General features: G+C 37.8%; 1 protein-coding gene across 3 annotated transcripts in view; it reads left to right on the forward strand.

Annotated features, from left to right (window-relative positions):
* Positions 1 to 17,168, forward strand: part of CHKA (choline kinase alpha) — a 40,523-nt gene extending 23,355 nt beyond the window's left edge. For all 3 annotated transcript variants that reach the window (XM_053946653.1, XM_053946652.1, XM_053946654.1), the window contains exons 3-12: positions 5,749 to 5,802; positions 9,521 to 9,634; positions 10,260 to 10,393; positions 10,664 to 10,768; positions 11,120 to 11,178; positions 13,241 to 13,328; positions 13,909 to 14,017; positions 14,498 to 14,604; positions 14,940 to 15,021; positions 15,756 to 17,168. In XM_053946653.1, coding sequence (XP_053802628.1) covers positions 5,749 to 5,802; positions 9,521 to 9,634; positions 10,260 to 10,393; positions 10,664 to 10,768; positions 11,120 to 11,178; positions 13,241 to 13,328; positions 13,909 to 14,017; positions 14,498 to 14,604; positions 14,940 to 15,021; positions 15,756 to 15,815 — 912 coding nt within the window. In that variant the 3' untranslated portion in view covers positions 15,816 to 17,168. The remainder of the gene's footprint in view (positions 1 to 5,748; positions 5,803 to 9,520; positions 9,635 to 10,259; positions 10,394 to 10,663; positions 10,769 to 11,119; positions 11,179 to 13,240; positions 13,329 to 13,908; positions 14,018 to 14,497; positions 14,605 to 14,939; positions 15,022 to 15,755) is intronic.
* Positions 17,169 to 18,045: the final 877 nt, after the last annotated feature.

Here is an 18,045-nt window from a genome sequence, read left to right on the forward strand (position 1 = left end):
CCTTTATTATGTCATGTGAGTTGTTAACATTCCCGTGGTAACAAACTTTACCAGAAATATGTAAAATATTCCAGTGGTTTGGAATAGCATTAATTGCTTGGCTACAGCACCATATGTGTGTTGGGAAAGCTAAACTCTTAAACAAGAAAAGTGTGTAGAAGTTCAGTAATTCAAGCTTAAATAGTCTTTAGTTTCACTCTTACTAAAAGCTGAGTGAAAAAAGGGGGGGTGTGAAGCTTTTTCAAAATGACTCCTAGGATTGATGCCAAGTTTGGGTTATTTTTAAGAATTATTACTGGTTTCAATGTAATGCTAAGTTAATATGTAGAAAGCTTGAGTAGGAACATGGGCTGTAAAACTACTATAGTGGTAGAGCTTCTGTTTCCCAAGAGCTGTAAAGAAATATAGCCTTTCCCTTGTTTTTCAAAGGAAAAATAAAGTGGACTCTAGAATTTGGCTGCCCTCTTCCCTCTGGGTATTTTTTAACTTGCCTCTGCTCTGCCTCTATCCACGGAAGAAATCAAAACAAATTTTTGGGCTCTAAAATCAGAACTAATTTGGTTTGAAAATTGAAAGTGTGTTCATAACTTTCTAACCTTTCTGCTCTTGGTGTTGAAGGATCTTTTGAGATGTCTAACTTCCTTTATTTCCATAGTGGCAGTGAAATGACTGCTCTTGTTGGTGCAGTTCACTTATGGTTAAGTAAGCAGAGAAAGTCCCAAGGTAAAACTTTGATTGCATTGAGGTTCACAATTTTTGTCAACAAACATTTGTCTCTTCCAGCCCCTATACCTTAAATGCAAGTTAAATATAAGCAAACTGTTTTATTGGGTATTTTGAAAACCTCACAGAGGATTTCTATGAGTTTCTGGGTGGCATAAGCAGAATGTTATGACAAGCCTGTTAAGTGGGAGTAATTTGATATTTTTAGTAAAGTTGCTTAAGTTAAAAACCCTGTAGGAATTAAGGAACACTGCTTAAGTAAGTTGAGTTTTGAGACTTTATGCTAAAATCACAACTTAATTCTCAATGACTTAATTGTAACTGCCACTGGGTATTAGTAGTTACCACTTGTTTGTTTGAGCCTTTGTAGCATGTTTTAACTCTTGTCCATTTTACCTTCTGTTGAAATTGGAGCACAAACCAGTGATAGCAGTTCTTTATCCCTTTACTGTAAATACTGTGTATCTGTAGCAACCTGCACCAAATTATTGTACATACAGAAGACAAGTTTAAGTTAAAACTTGGAATACAAGCAGAAAATGGATCCTTTATTACTAACTTAAGAATGAATGATAATGGCACTGTAATTCTTTGAGCCACCTTTTAAAGGAACCTTTTTTGCAGTTTGAAAATAGCTCCAGTTTGCTTATTATGACTCTTGGAAGACACAAATGTCAGTACATAAAACTCATCCAATATAAACCATGCCAGCTGGCTAAAGCTGCCACATAGGGAAGGCTTTGTGCCTTCCTCTGTCATAGCTGATATGTTTAAGCCAATTTTTTGTGTGCATGACTGTTTTGGGGGGAGCTGGGTGGAGATGAACTGTGCTGGCTCGGCCATTATTATGAATGGTTGCACTGGCATGGATGCTTATAAATCAAGGACTTCTCTTGAGTATATCCTTGAGCAGAACTTTTAAGACGAGTATTGTACTTGTGACAGGTTAAAGTACTAACCACATTAAAACTCCAATGTTTGAGGCACAATGCAGATATGTCCTACACTGAAAAAAGGGAAATGTCTTACTCTGCTTCATTTATTCTTGCTCCAGCTTAGTTGCTAAATTTAAAGAGGAGCACTGGAAGTAAAACTTGTGGCAGAATGTCTTTAACTGTTGGTTGTATTAGTGTAAACAACTGAAACAAAAGGTTATCCAACAATATGCCATTTAATGTCCAGACTTTAAAATTGGATTTCACATTCATATCACTATAGTGTTTCTACTTAAATTCAAAATAGCATCTTGAAAATGCTAATAGGATTTCAACATAAGGTGGCATCAACAAAAAATAAGCTCAAATTAAGGTGAAATTTAAGTTCACCTATCAGAAGGTAACTCAGGGATTGATTCCCATTCTTTCACATGTGTTAAAAGAACCTTGAACTCTGACTCACTGGGACTCTGTTACCTTTACAACAGCCAAAACAAAATCTTGTATGCAAATGAGGAAAACCAAACCAGGTTACCTAATATTCCTTTCTGGTCTCTCAATTTCTATGTGAACAGATGCAAAATGAGTATAAATGGTTGCCACAGTTCTGTGGTAAATCTTTTTCCATACCTGCCTTGCTGCCTTTTATTTTGTCTAACTAAATAAAATGCAGACTGCTGTGTAACTGTAATTATCAATGTCTTCTGTGGTTGTTGGTGTCCATGTCTGTTTGTAGCATGGAGTAACTACAAATCCCTGGCACTGGCAGACGGCTTGAAAGAAACCAAGCACCTCTTACGGGGATATATTTGTGTTGGGTGGCATTAAGGGTGTTCTGGGGGTAATGTACCACTTTAGTTGTATATGCATGTGTTCTCTGCTGCAGGCTTGCCCATGCGATCGTGCCTAGAGCACTCTGGTTTCCAGGTGACAGACACGATTCACGGTATAGTATGAGATCTCTGAAGTGGAGCATTCTCTACAGCTTTCATTTTCTTTAGTACTGGATTTCATTGTTTAAAAGTAAGCCTTAAGTAGCACCAGCTACTGTCTGTGCATCTGAATGTTTACAGCAATAACAGAATATCAAAAACTGTCCCTTCCTTTTCTCTGCTCCCTCATAACAGAATGGTAACTTGAAATGTAGAGGATTGGAGTTGTGGCTTTTGTAGAGCTTGAATTGGGAATTCTTCACATGCTGGATTTTTAGGACTTCAGCAAATTAGTATAGGTTCCTTCAGGTCTGACAGGGATAAGTGTTCAGTGGCAGATCCTTAGAAGCAGAAATGGTTATTGCTAAATCTAAAGCTGGTTTTGTTCCATACACTGAATTTCAAATTGACATCTGCCGACAGCTTCTAGAAAAGTTTCCGCTGCTCATGTCACCGCTAACCTCTGAGGCAATTCATTGTAATGTTATGATTTAAGATTTTAATTCCTAGGGATTTATCTAATTCAAAGTATTGCAGTATTCTGAAGTATTGAAAACTAAAGCTGAGTAAGCTCAGAAAAATTGAGATATATTTTATTTAAATTTGTGAGCAGAGCTCAAAGTTATGTATAAAAAAAAGAGATAAAAGTTCATTCTCTGTATAGAATTCTCTGGTCAAGCATCATTTAGGTTTTTTGATAAGAGACTTGAACTTTCAGCTATGGAAGAAATAAATTGGAAGGAAATGCTGAACTCGATTTTCTGTATCAAATTGCCAGATGTATAAACACTGTCTAGTCATCTGAGCAAAGATCAGTGTGTAATGTTTCCCATTCAATTTACATGATCACCAATTAGACTCTAAACAACTTCTATTGAATATAGTTGTCCTCCCTTACTAAAACTGTAGTGAACTTTCTCAGGGCTTTGAGAATAAATCTTCCCACAATAAAAAAAAGCTCTGAACAAATATTTGAAGAAATATTGAAGCTGTAGAACATGTGTCCTTTTCTAGTTAGTTTCCATGTAGAGAGAGCAATTAAAAAGCTCTAGCAGTTACTCAGTGATTCTCTTTTTCAGGTAATTAAAATCGCCTCATTTCTGTTGCTGTAAATAGCTCTCAGAATTGGACATTAGTTGGAGTGGGCTATTAAGAATTATGGAAAAAGTGAAATTGATTGATTTCGCCAAGAACAAGTGAACTAAATTGTTTGATCAAATTATGAGATGCCGTATTTTGAACCACTGTTCTCAGAGGTGAGTGTGGAATCAGGAAGTAATAAAATTCTACTACTTTAATCTGTTAAACTCTTAAACTTCTGGAACATAATATTGCATCCTGCTTATGTTGTTCTCCTTACCCATGTATAGTGAAGAATTTCCTACTTCTAGGCTGAGTACATTGCCACTTGTGAAGACTGATCCTCTCCAAGCTCCCATTCATATTTGCAAGTTATTTACATATTTGTAATAATTTTCTTCTGGAAACTAATGCTTCATGCTGAGGGAACAGAAAAGAGGGAAGGGATGTTGTAGAAGTCTCCTCTTGTAATGACTGCAGTAAAGCCCTAACTGTCCCTTTCTAATGGCACAGTAGATGCCATTAGGCTGTCTCCAACACTAATTTGAGGTGAACTTTTGGAACTGGCTAGCTCTTTATACAGTATGACCTCTGGAGAGCAGATGTCAATTCAGGTTTTAGAGAAAAGTCTGTGCTTGCCTTCTGATTGAACTGAACCATTCTGAGGGCACCATTTATCAGGAAAGACTCCTGAATGGTGAGTAACTTTGACTGTTCAAGAAAAATCTGAGAGTGGTATTGATGTAGACCATGCTTGTTCAGAGAACCCCTTTGTAAATTATTTTAATGCTATTGATCAGTTATACATTTAGCTGTAGTGAATATGTTTGGACTTCATTAATTTCCTTGAAAGTAATAGTAGTTTCCATATTGTCTTGTTTTAAACTTACATAGTAGTGTTATGGGAAGTACTTGCTGAAAGACCATCGATTGTTGTTAACTATCCTTCTTCTATAGCTTCTGAAATACTGTAACTGCAGAGCTTGTTGTACTGAAGGCAGCTGGTGTTGCTTAACTGTATTCCATTAAGTTCATATTTCCACCCTTGTTTTGGACATGTTAGAGCTTTGGAACAGGAAGGTATGCACATGGTCCTGTGAATGCAATGTCTGTGTTCAGAAGGTGGAGATGCAGGCTGCCTTTATGGGCCTCTAAAGCTAATCTGGTTTAAACAGTCAATGGTGGAATTGCAAGATAAATAGCAGCCACAAACTGTCACTAATTCTAAGCAGATATTTGCTTTCTCTTCTCCTTACCTTCAAACCCTTTAAAGGACAAGGTTTTTAATACATCTTGTATTTTTAAATGTGCAGCTCTATTAAAAGCATGTGCCATTGAGGGTTCAGTTGCTGAGGGTATGGTTTAATACTCTGAAACTGCTTTGTAATGTCTCTTAACAACCCTAGCACAATACATTATTCATGGAACTTGTTAAAGTTTTGCTAGTATACTGTGGTCCCTACTGAGACACCTTTAGCTTACATGGGCAATTCATGCTAAGAACAATCTTGGATTTGCACAGCCAGTGGTACACTGGACATACAGCCAAGACAAGCATGCTCTAAATAAGAAAATTCTAGCCACAAGGCATTTGGAAAATAAGGTAATAAGCAAAAAAAGTGCTTTGCAACCTTCATAACATGACTCTTCCAATAGTCCTTGTAAGGCTTTTATGTAATTTCTGTAATGTGTCTCAAGTGCTTTGGCTGGAAGAATCTCATCCCAGATGTTGTGCAGAGGGACTTAATTTTCTCTTAATTAAAAACATTCCTCTGAGCTTATGGTGCATTGAAATCTTGTTTTGAAAGACTAGGAAACAATAAAAATAAGTGAAAATCAGGTATTGACATGAATGGCTTGGTCTCAGTGGCACATCCTTTTGAAAAGTTTTGGAATTGTTGAAAGCGTGGTGGTCAGAGGTCAGATGGATACTAGTTCTGTAGCTGTCACAGATCCAAGACAGCGTTGAGACTTTTAGTTAACTGTAGCTGGTACTTCTACTCCCTTTGTTCTGGTGGTTACAGGTTAATAACTTTAAATTTCATCTTCTCATTGTGTTTGCTTTTTCTCATTCATAGAGGTCCTGTAATAAGGGAGAGTCTGTACAGTCTCAGATGGAAAATGACTTACAAGTGAGTAATTACATTTGCTTATTTCACAGAATTTTGTAGATTATAGGGAAATGTGGTGATCCTGCTTATTTTAAACCAGTAGTTATTCCACCTGGCCTGTGTCTAGAAAATGTACAAAGTAATGAAGAAAAGAAATTTATTTGCTCACAGAAGCAACATTATGTGAGTGTCTGGACATAGTTTGGAAAGATTCAAACATCTCACATTATGAAGAAACAGCCCCCCAATTCTACCCTTAGCTTAAATGGTTTTGAATATTGGTATCAGTACTGCTATTTCTAGTATTAGACTCTTCTTGAGTACATGAACGTCAGTTCTCTGCTTTACCTAATCCTTAATTTTTTTAATACACTGATAACTCCTCTGAGGAAAGTACATGGAGATGGAGAGAACTTGCTCTCCTGACTAGCACTGTGCTTGGATCATCTCTGCTCTGCAAACTTTAAATTTCTTGCATTTGGAGTAATTTCTTCTCCTGCAGTGTATTGTTTAGCTGAGTGTATCTTTTTTAAAGTCATCTGAGCAGGATTTGGTGATTTAGATTTCTACCCTAGCAATATTTTTTCAGTAAGGGATAACATTGCAGCATGCTAGCCAGATGCCTTGGTTGTTATGTACTCTGTTTTCAGCTCATAGTGATTTTGGCAGTGACTAGGGAAAAGTACATTTTACTCAACTGGTAAGTGCCGCCTTTCTCCCCTTGTATTTTTGCCTTCTGGGAATGCCATCTGAAACATTTTCAAGCATTTCTTTGGTTTGGGTCTTTTTTTTTCTAGTGAGTTGAAACTGGTTTTAAATTTTTTGTTGTTGAATGACTGCTTTTGAAGTTTTGTTGAACTTTGTTTAGCTTACTGGAACAGCCTCAATCAGTTGAACCAAGATTGAACCGAAAAATGTACTGGTTTAATACCTCAGCTTTTTTTCAAAGATGAAAAATGGAGATGGCTTGATTTCTTGTCTACCACAATCATGTAAAAAAAAAGTTAAAGTTATTAAAAAGACCCCAAAAATTCAAACAAGCCCCACCCTGGTGACAGAAGCTCATAGAAGTTTTGCAGTACAGGAAACTAGGTTTTGAACTTCAGAACTTCATTTGTGGTATTTGTTGCTTGAAAATACTGATTGTCTACTGATAGGTTTTCTGCTGTTAAACTCATAGTGCTGAAATTTCACTGCTGAATCAGTGTTCTCAAGAATTACTGTCAGGATGGATTTGTTAATTTTCTTGTGTTTGGTTATGAGAAGAGATGATATTCTTTAGAGAGAATAAAATTCTCTGGGTTCACTAGCAAAGTCATTGTAGCTACTGAGCTGCCTGCTGTGTGACAATTGTGTCTAGACATTGATTGGATAGTCTTCTGTCAGCCCATAAGGCCTTTTAACAGGAATTTATTTGCTTTACTTTGGTTTTGCTATGAGTTGCAGTAATTTTCCTTCGAATATGACTACTTTATGTATTTTACAGTGAAATTTTTGTCAAGGCAGGAAAAAAGCAGAAGCTTCAGTTCCAACTGAAGTGTATAAAGGCTTTTGATCTCTTCTTGCCTGTATGGGAGTTGCATCCTGGGAAAGTCTTGTAAAAATGTGTATAATTGCTAGGTTTGAAATAAAACATTGATCTCTAAGTATTCATTTAAAAACATAAGTGGTACAATCTTCTCCAGAAGTCTAAATACAAGTGCTTATGGATGAATCTCTGAAACTGGTCAAAATTGAGAGCTTTAGATCTTAAAATGCTGTCTTGGCAGTGTAAGTATATTGCAAAGTGTTTGAAGGCATTGAGGTACATAATTTCCTTGGTTACAATGCTTGATCCTTTGAAGTCATCAGGTTCATTATCATTATCAACATTAATCTGAAGAGTCAGTTACCTAGAATTGTTCAGTGTCCATATGAAGTATGCTACAGAATTTTTTAAACATCCTTTAGTAGTTTATTTCCACACCTATCCTGTGTTTGACAGCAGTGTATGGAGTGGAGACTTGGTAAAAGGTCCCTTGGGTATTATGAAGGAGAAGCCTTCATGGATGGAACAATACATGGGTGGTATTGTTCCAAAACTCTTATTAGACTTTGCTCAAATAACCATTTGGTTTCAGTACAGGAAAGTTCTTCTAGTGCTTGTCACTCCTGATGCATGAGGAGATGTCTTAATGAATAACAGGGATTTATTTGTATTTTCTGTTATTCAAGAATAGTGTGTTGCTTTTCAGTAAGATATGGAAATAAGGAGCTGATACCTTAATGAGAATAGACTTAAACATGCCTGGTGATGTACCATGTGCAGTCAAAGTCAGTGTTGGTGAATAATAGAGTGGACATTCAGTAGCTTGTACCTAATTTCCTTCTTGGTGCTTGGCATTAGGTTTCAGAACTAAATGGAAAAATTTCAGACCTGTGATGATGAGAGCATGTGAAATGATTTAAAACATATTTTTGGTGTGTTAGTGGATAAAGCATTTGGTGCTTTGAGGAACTGGGATGAAAAAATGGTGGAGAATATAGATGCAATACATTCTTATGCAAATTATCTTAATGTCTCCAGAACACAGTTACATGAGTCTTTACTACACTTCAATATGAAACTCTAGAATTTATTGAAGATCTCAGAATAATGTGTGGGACAATAATAAAAATAATTTATCAACATTGCTGCCTGGAGTGTATGCAAGAGTGGAACTTGTATAGAGTTACATACTGTCTGACACTGTGTTGACTGCAATAATGCAGAAGGATCTGTGGTCAGAAATACCTGAGAAGTTTCTTAATGTTGTGCTCTTCATTCTTACACTCTTAAGTTTTATGAGTCTGACTTTGAGATGAGCTGCTCAAAAGTAGGCAGAGGCTTGGAAGATCTTTAGGATTTGAGTAGAGCTAGATTCTGGTGAACATAATTGCTAGAAGTAGATATTTATAATGTGACCTCTGTGCTTACTTACAGATAAACTTACCCATCCAGAAAGTGATTTTAACAGTGTTTTTTAGACTAAATATTTCCTATTTCTATTAACTTTTGAATTCATATTAAAAAGTTTTCTGCTTGTCATTGTTATGAAGCAAGCCTTATTGATGTATGAAAACCTTAGAGAAAAGTTACTGAAACTTGAGGTATGTTTGGTGGTAGAAAGGGAAGAACATTTATTCACATACACATATTCCTTAACAGGAGCTTAAATTAATTCCTCACTTCAAAAAAAAACAAAAAAACACAAAACCTTAGGAATTCCTTCCATTAAGCACACTCGAAGTCATTCTTCTAAATGAAAAGTTTTGTTCAGTTGTTCACTTCATTCACTTGTGTAGCTAAAATGTTCTTTTGAGAGGTAGTGTTCTGAAGAGTATCAAAATAGTTGATATAGGATAATATTTGTAGTTCCTGTGTTGTTTCAGTGGAATGAGCTCCTCTAGGAAATGAATATGCAGAGTTCCCACAGGTTAGAGAGGAGAAGGTGTTTTGGTTTTTGCAGTTTTCCTTTCACCTGGCCCACCAGAAATTAAATAATACAGATTTTCTTCCCCAGCTTTAAATTTGAAAGCAAAATACTTGTATTGCTTCCATGCTGACTAAAAGTTATTAGTCAAGAAACTTTGATTAGTAGAATGTTGAGTCTTTTCAAAGCTAGCCCTAAAATTTCTCACTTGGAAACAGTTTAGCTGTTGCGCACACCCACGGTAATTTCTGTGCAAGCACCAACTAATGCTTTAGTTTTTTTTGTAGGGAGCAGAAGCCATGGTTCTGGAAAGTGTTATGTTTGCCATTCTTGCAGAGAGAGCGCTCGGCCCAAAGCTGTATGGAATCTTCCCACAAGGGCGACTGGAGGAATTCATTCCTGTAAGTCCTGTTCATAATTAGTTAGTGGGCTGCTGGAAGCTGTTTTAATTGACCATGACAAGAAGGTCTCTGGACTGCCCAGGAAAGCAGGGATGTGGGAATGGAATACTTGGCCTCCTGTAGTAATTGCTGTCTGTAATTTGATACGGTTAGAGCGGGTGTTGGAGAGCCACATTGTAGTTCTTGCCAGGGGGAGATATCTAAAAACTCTTCAACTCTAGCAGTGGCTAATAAATGAAGATAAAAAGCCTATTAGATACCAAAGATAGCATAAGGAAGCTGTGGAGTAACACTTCCCTTTAACAGCAACAAGAGCAGACACTTTTGATGTTCTTAAATACTTGTACTTGATCTGCTTTGAAGATATTCTTAGTGTGAGATGTGATACTCCCCAGTTCTTGCATCTAGAAGTGAATTGATTAAGTTGTTAGTAGGGCTGGCTAATAGCTTTTCCAAAGGCATCAACTTTGTAAGTTCTCCTGTGAGCAAAAAAAAAGTATTGCTTGAGTACTATGCTAGTATTTCACACTATACTGCATGGAGCCTAATGGTAGTGTTTATAACTAATCACAATTCTGTAACTCATCAATTAACTGTATTGTAAGAATACTGTATTTTATTACAGAGTAGGAAACTGAGCACTGAAGAACTAAGCTTACCTGACATATCTGCTGAAATAGCTGAGAAGATGGCCAGATTTCATGGCATGAAAATGCCATTTAATAAGGAACCTAAGTGGCTTTTTGGAACAATGGAAAAGTAAGTTATGCAATACTTTATGGGGAAAAAAGGTGACCTATTGTAATTTTGATAAGCAGATCATTCTTCTTGAATGCCTGAGAACACAAGCTTTCACTGTACCCAGAAACTATCACATGAAGGACTTCAGTTACCTTGAAGAACAGTAATGTTTTCTTCAGTAACTCTTTCAAACTTCCTTGATTTTAGTTTAAATGGTATCATAATATGGGAAGAATAATATACCCATTGTTACAAATCCTTTTTTATTGTCTCTTCTTTTTTTACCAGGTATCTAAATCAAGTGCTGAGAATTAAATTTACCAGAGAATGCCAAACCAGAAAACTGAACAAACTTCTCAGTTACAATCTCCCCCAGGAAATGAAAAATCTAAGGTAGACTTATTTTGTCTACCACTATCTTCTAATCTCCACAGTTTCTGCATGGATTTTTGTATACTTGTTCAGACATGTTATACAGTATAATACTTTATATTCATCTTACTCTGCAAGCTGGGGACCCTTTTTGGTTCTGTGACCAACCTGAGTGTCATACAAATACAAAATTCTTTGATGAAATTGCTAATCTGACTTACTGATCATGAAGTCAAACTTTATTGTGCTGATGTTTTGTTCCTAATTAAGAAAATAGGCTGTTGCTGGGAGGAAATAATGTTTCAAATTCTTACAACAAAATTACCTGGAAGTGATTTTTTACTTAATAGATGCCCTGTTGCTTTTTTCTAGAGCTATGCTTGAAGCTACTTCTTCACCAGTTGTATTTTGCCACAATGATTGTCAAGAGGGTAAGCTGCTATTGTTTCAATACTGCTCAGCGATGTACTGTTGAGCCTTTTCTAGTTACTTGTTTGCTCTTTGAGAGGTAGCCACGTTGTGGAGATACTGCCCTGACTGGTGTGCTACAGTACCAAAGTATGGGCTTCTGCAACCCTTCAGGCTTTTTCAGAGAACTCTGGTGTCATGACTGGGTAAAGCCAAGAATGTACTCCTGCTCTGTTAGTACAGGTCAGTTGATGATGGGAGCTTTATGTGTTTTCTGTTTAGATCATATCTTGTTTTGCTGCAATATACATGGTCAGAGTAGGTTATACTGGAGTTGTTTTAAAAGAAATATCCTGAAGTACCATGAGTGGTGAAAATGGAGAGTAGGACACTTTGACGAGGCAGTTTTTAATTTGTACTGGTAAGAAACATTAGGGAAACCTTATCCACCTTTTTGTAGTGTTGTCTGGGAGTCATGGAAGGAATAACAATTTTCCTGAGCCAGTTACTGTAAAAGATGAGGAAGGAAGCAAGGCTGAAGGTGTGTTGGGTGTGCTGTGTCACCTGAACAGTGGGTAAGCTGGGCTGAGCTGGAACGATGCTCTAGTGGGACTGTGTATAGGGCTGTTTTGTTGTCACTGGTTCCAGCTTTGTCAGCTATGGCAGAGGAATTGCCCTGGAGGGCAGACACATAAGGAGAGGCAGCACAAGGGGAAAAGGTCACTAACCTGAGATGTCAGTGGTGGTGGAGTTTGAGGTCTCCTTGCTGATGTGGCAAGTTGCACTACTGGAGGAGTCGGAGCATAATAGGGCTGAGACAAGCTGGGGAGCCTAAACCTCCAAGGGGTTTGGGGGATGTGTGTGAAATACTGTGCTGCTTTTTCTGTTGGTGCACGGAGAACAGATGTACCTGCAGAGTCACACTACTGCAGAACTTGACATTGCTCTACGTTTATTTACTAACTGGTACTTGACAAAGACAGACTTGATGTCTTTTAGATAAATTATAGTGACCGTGTGAATTGAAAGACACATAAGCAATCACCTAAACTTTCTGTATAGGTATTGGTTGTGCCACATATTAGAACAGCAGAGTGATCAGACTGACTTTCAGGCTGCTGAAAAGCAATTTCTGTCCCAAGTGTTGTATGATCAGTGATAGTGCTATGCTGATATGAGAAATGCAGTGAAATTTATAGATCTCAAGCTGTGCAAAGAAATAATGCAGCAAGGACTGCTAAGGCTGACAGCCCTACCTGAGCCAACTGCAAGCTAAACTGGGGAAAGAGGATCCTTGGGAGAATAAATTTGCCTCTCCCTGTACAGAAAAAACTTTCTTGCTTTCAGCTTTACAAGGTGAAGTTGTATATTTCAACTTGCAGAGAGCTGGTGAACAGCCAGTGCAACTTGGCTTTAACTAAACCCAGCTGGCAACTCAGCCCCACAGAGCCACTCTGTCTTCCCAGTGAGATTGGGAAGAGAATTGGATGGGTAAAAGTGAGAACTCACAGGCTGAGATAAAGGCAGTTAATTAGGGAAACTAAAAGCTGCTCACATAAGCAAAGTAAACAAAGAAATTAATTCACTACTACCCACAGGCAGGCAGGTGTTCAGCCATCCCCAGGAGAGCATGGCCCCATCACACACAACAGTGACTTGGGAAAACAAACACCATCACTCCAAACATCCCCTCTTCCTCCTTCTTCCCACTCTATATAGTGAGCATATAGTATGGAATATTCCTTTGGTCAGCTGTTCAGCTGTACCTCCTCACAACTCTGCCTGCACCCCGGTCCCTTTTTGGGCTGGGCTGTGAAGCAGAAAAGTCCTTGACTCTACAGAAGCACTTGCTCAGCAATAACAAAAACATCCCTGTGTTATCAACACCACAAATCCAAACATAGCCCTATGCCAGCTACTATGAAGAAAGTTAACTCCCCTGCCAAAACCAGCACACCTATAATTCTTCTGTGCAGATATAAGGGATAACTGAGATTAGCTGAACAATGTTCCTTGAGATGCACAGTATTGCTTTTCTCTGATTTTCCTGCATTATTAAATATGCAGTGTTATCTTAATTTTCAGGTAATATCTTACTTCTGGAAGGCAGAGAGAGTTCAGAAAACCAAAAGCTGATGCTCATTGACTTTGAATACAGCAGCTATAATTACCGGTAAACACGTTATTTTCTCTTCAGCATGGGAGTGTGTTCCTTTCTGCATGCTGCAGGGAGGCCAAGTGCTGCATTACTGCTTGTTTGTCTATTTTAGTGAATTGTGTTCTGCTTTGATAGTGGTGGTTAGCAAATATAATTAATCAAAACAATTCTGATGCTGTTGAGTTTAGGCACACAGCACAGGCAAAGTTGTTGTGGCTTCTTGATTGTTCAGACTAGATGGTTTGTTATGCACAAATGGCTTCTTGCTTGCATGTCAAAATTTCTTTCTGGTGGGAAGCTGAGAAAAAGGGTAGATTTTGTGTGCATATGTATGTAGGGCAGCTTTGCTTTGGTAAGTCTAGTATTTTTATGTAGCTGGTAGCTTTCATTCTTAATTGTCACTCTTTACTGTTATTATAATAATAATAACAATTGCAAAAACTTGTTTTCTGGTTATCAATTCTCTACCTCCAGCAAAAGTGCAGTAAATTCTGAGTAGCCCAGTGCTTTTAAATTTGATTTTGAGTTTGCTTTAAAAAACTCCAGATTGCTAGTTTGCAAATATTGAGGTACTTTGTCTTTATTTCTTTTTCAGAGGATTTGACATTGGAAATCACTTCTGTGAATGGATGTATGATTACTCATATGAGAAGTACCCATTCTTCAAAGCCAATGTTCGTAAATATCCTTCAAAGAAACAGCAGGTAGACACAAAAGACATAGTTAAATGCCAGTGTCCAGTCTTAACATCTTAATTATTTTTCAATTCTCTATTGGACTTACTGTGTCCCAAGATATTTCCTCCACAATTTCCTCAAGTGTAATACTTTGTCTAATCCTGACTACCTTTGCTTTAAAAATCATAGTAACTTAATAGCTATTCAGGATAGAATATTTACTGTGTGTGGTGTAGCCATCCACCACAAAAAGTCCAGTAGTTGTAGACTGCAACTATGAAATTAGTTAGCAGTAGCAGTATGCTGCCTGTCCTAATACTATAACTTTTCTTAAACCAGACTTTCAAGCAATTGTTAGGAGCACCATTAATCTTAAAGCTAACTCCAACACTGTTGATGATTGGAAAAAAATAAATGGCAACTTATTAGAAGGTCTGCCTAGGCCTGAAAGAAACAAATATATCTTGAGATGAAAAGTTTTAACTTAGTTGTTTACTTGCCTTCCAGCTTTATTTCCTCTCCAGTTACCTGTCTGCATTCCATGATGGCTTTGAAAATCGGAGCAATGAAGAGAAGTCTGAACTAGAAGAAGAAGTGTTGGTAGAAGTTAACAGGTAACTTGCCTTGTACAACTGTATCTTCAGACTTCTACTGTGGTACCTGTACTTGTATATATCTCACTGGGTGGAGGAACTTGAGCCACGAGAGATTGAAAGCTATTTATATGTGGTAAAGAGCAATCCGTCCACTGTAGCATTAGATATGTGATATATACTATTAGTGAAGTAAACAGAATACTACTCAATGGGGCATTATTTTTGTAGTATCATAGTTGAAGAAAAGGTGTGGACATCCCCAAACTAGGGAATACTGTTCTAAGAGGACATGGAAATAAGGTGGTGTGACTTAGCTGGGTATTTATTTCAATAACATAGCCTTGTAATTTCAGGTTTGCCCTTGCATCACACTTCTTCTGGGGTCTGTGGTCTATTATACAAGCAAAGATCTCATCCATTGAGTTTGGGTACCTGGTAAGTTTTAGAATTGTAGTTTGACAGAACTGAAAATGAATAATCTAAATAACCTGTGGTACATTATTGAAAATGCAATGGAATGGCCTCTCATAGCAACTACTATCTTCTAAGTGGTGTAAAGCTTTTAAAAATCCATTTGTTACTAGTTTGTGCTCTTTGCTTAAGAATGTAAACAACATCTAAGATATAAAAACTTCAGAAATTGTTTCCATGGTTATGCAGAGAATGTATAGCCTTGTGTCTAGCTATATTGCAGCATTATTCTGCATCCCAGGCAAGAGAGAGGCCAACATGCAGTGAGGATTTCAAACTAAGTGCAAACTCAAAGTGCACATGTTGTCCCATGGTGATGTTCAGTGTGCAGCAATATCTGTGCCAGGTAGCAGCTTGTACTTGAGAAACTGATCAGTCCAGCCCTTGGTGTGTGCTCAGTGTACTGTAAAGTGATAGCACTGGCCAGTACATGGAATATCTTACTGGAAGTGTTGCAGGAGCCAGCCTTTTCAGTGAAGTCCTGGCCTTTTTAGTACCTGTTTTTTTCTGACATTTTGGCAGCAGCTAATTGTCTTAGAGTTGAAACAAAACTGGAAGAAATTTTAAGAAGCCAGAACACCTCTGGAGAGATTATCCTTCAGAATAGAGCTAATTAGTACATTGAGATGGATTAGGAAAGCAACACAGTTAATGCCTCATTATGTTTACTGAATACTGAATGTCCTTTATGTCTCCAGGAATATGCGTTATCCAGATTTGATGCCTACTTTGATCAGAAGAGGAAGCTGAAGGTGTGAATGTGGGAGGAGTAGCCTGTTGGTAACTGTATGAAGAGGGCAGCTGAACAGAACTTCCACTGTGCTTAGGCTACTGTATCTCTAATGAAGGTGTCACTGAATTCCAGTTCCTGGGAATGCAGGTGTACAGTACTGAGGACTATAAAAATTACTTGTTTACAGTTCCGTAAATAGGTGGAATGAGATTGGGAGGCAAAAGTAAAATACAACCATGCAATATCTTTAAATATTTTCAATCTAGGAGCTATTTTGTAATATGGGAGAAGCTTAAAATTAGGTGTCAATACCACATGCATCAGAGCAAACTTATTGTGGGTACATTTTTGGGGGATGTTGGCATTCTGGTTTGTGTTGTAAGTGGAACAGCTGCAAAAGCTGATTTGTTGTAGACACTGCCTCTTAAGGAGAAGGAAAAACGAAGGAGACAACTGGTAAACTGTGAAGTAGGCTTAAAAACTTATTGGGAGTTTAGGTTCACCATGCCCCAAGAACACTATCTTCAAAGCTGCTGATACCTTACACCACTTTAACCAGAAGCAAATAAACACATTGAAGGAGTGTGCTTTAAAGTGTTAGTGACAGACACATGAATGTTTCTCTTAGGCTGGTGTGCCTGGGAAGTGAAGTACGAATGAGCTTTGAACTGGACATTCTGAAGGAGTTTGTTTTGAACTGTTTGTTCCATGTCATTCAAGAATATGCTTTAGCCCAGCCTGGTTCTCTTAAAATGCTGTGTCCTGCACAGGGGGATCTGTGGGCTGGCAGCACTGGGAAGAGTGCCTTGAATTGCTCTAGCAGCTCCCCCAGATAACTGGATTGGCATTGACAGTACTGGAAATTGAGGACCATCTCTCTTCTTGTGTTGCCACAGTATATGGCTGTAATAAATAGTAGAGCCAAAGACTGTGGAGAGCACTTCAGGAAATTGCTGTTCTGCTCATCCAGTTCTTATGTGGTTTGAGAGGTGCATTTCTTGCACCTTCAATTCTCATCATATTCCAGGAATCCAGTAAAGTTGAGCATCTTGTGGGGAACAATAACATGTATATTGAAACTTGAGTGTAATCTGTGTACATGTCATCTAAAGATTTCTTTTGATTTTTGGGAGCTTGTTTATTTCAAATGTTATGTTTGTGCTTTCTAACACACTGTATTATAAACAAACTTCTAAGTTTACCCTTTTTTGACTTGTGTAGCAAATACTGTTTGAAGCAGCTGAAAAAATGTGCAGCATTTGATGTACTGTATAGCAGAACTTGTAAAAGCTGTCATGTTACTCTCTTGTACAGAGAATCACTTTCCATACATTCAGTTATTAATACTTTATAATAAAGATAAAGCACTTAAAAATACTGTTGTTGATATTCTTGAATCTGTTACAGCTGCAGGATAAAATAAATGCCCTTGTGGCCCTATCTCTGAATCCTTGCAAAGACAGACTGAGATACAGGCTTAGTGCTCTGGGATATATCTTCTACTTAAATGTGTCTTCAGCATTTATTGTGTAATTGAATTCTAATAGAAAGAAAGGTGTTTAAAGCAAGCAATGAAAAGCAGATTGAACATCAGTTTCTAAGTTGATAGCTTTAGAGGTGGGAAGAGTTTTAGTTGAAGCACTTCACTCTATCTGCCCTGTTGACTACCCCCAAAGCAAAGTTAAAAGGTACCAGCACACTTGGAATTTTACTAGAAATTCTTCATGTGGTGTTCCAGTATGAACAGCCAGGTCATTTCTCTAGGCTGCTGAAGGCTTCATTTACAGTATTGTTGCACACAGCAAACTCAGTAGAAATGGCAGTATAGGGAAAAGAGTGGGAACAAACACTTCAGAATGAGGCTCTGCACATAGTTGAAAATATTATTGATATGTAATAGGTTTCTGGAATCTTGGAAAGTATTCCAAGAGTAAATTCAAGTTCTTGAGAAAACACCCATGGATACTGACTCATCACTTCACATTTCACAGAACCAAATAGGGAAGGGGACTCAGTCACAGTAGTGCTAGCTGTAATAAAAGGTGTGATTGGAGGTGATTCCCTTTAAGGGAGTTGCAGTGCCTCTTAAATTTGGAGAGGAAACTCAAGTTCCCTGGTGAGATGCTTTGGCTAAGTCCCAGAACTGCAGCTGTACCACCAGTACTTCTACTGTGATCTCTCAGGGTGAGGAAAGACATTGAAGGAAAGCAAAGCATGCTCCAGCATGTGCCTTCTGAAATATAAATTGGTTTTTA

The sequence above is a fragment of the Vidua chalybeata genome, chromosome 6 (assembly GCF_026979565.1).
Source record: "Vidua chalybeata isolate OUT-0048 chromosome 6, bVidCha1 merged haplotype, whole genome shotgun sequence".
Lineage (NCBI taxonomy): Eukaryota > Metazoa > Chordata > Aves > Passeriformes > Viduidae > Vidua > Vidua chalybeata.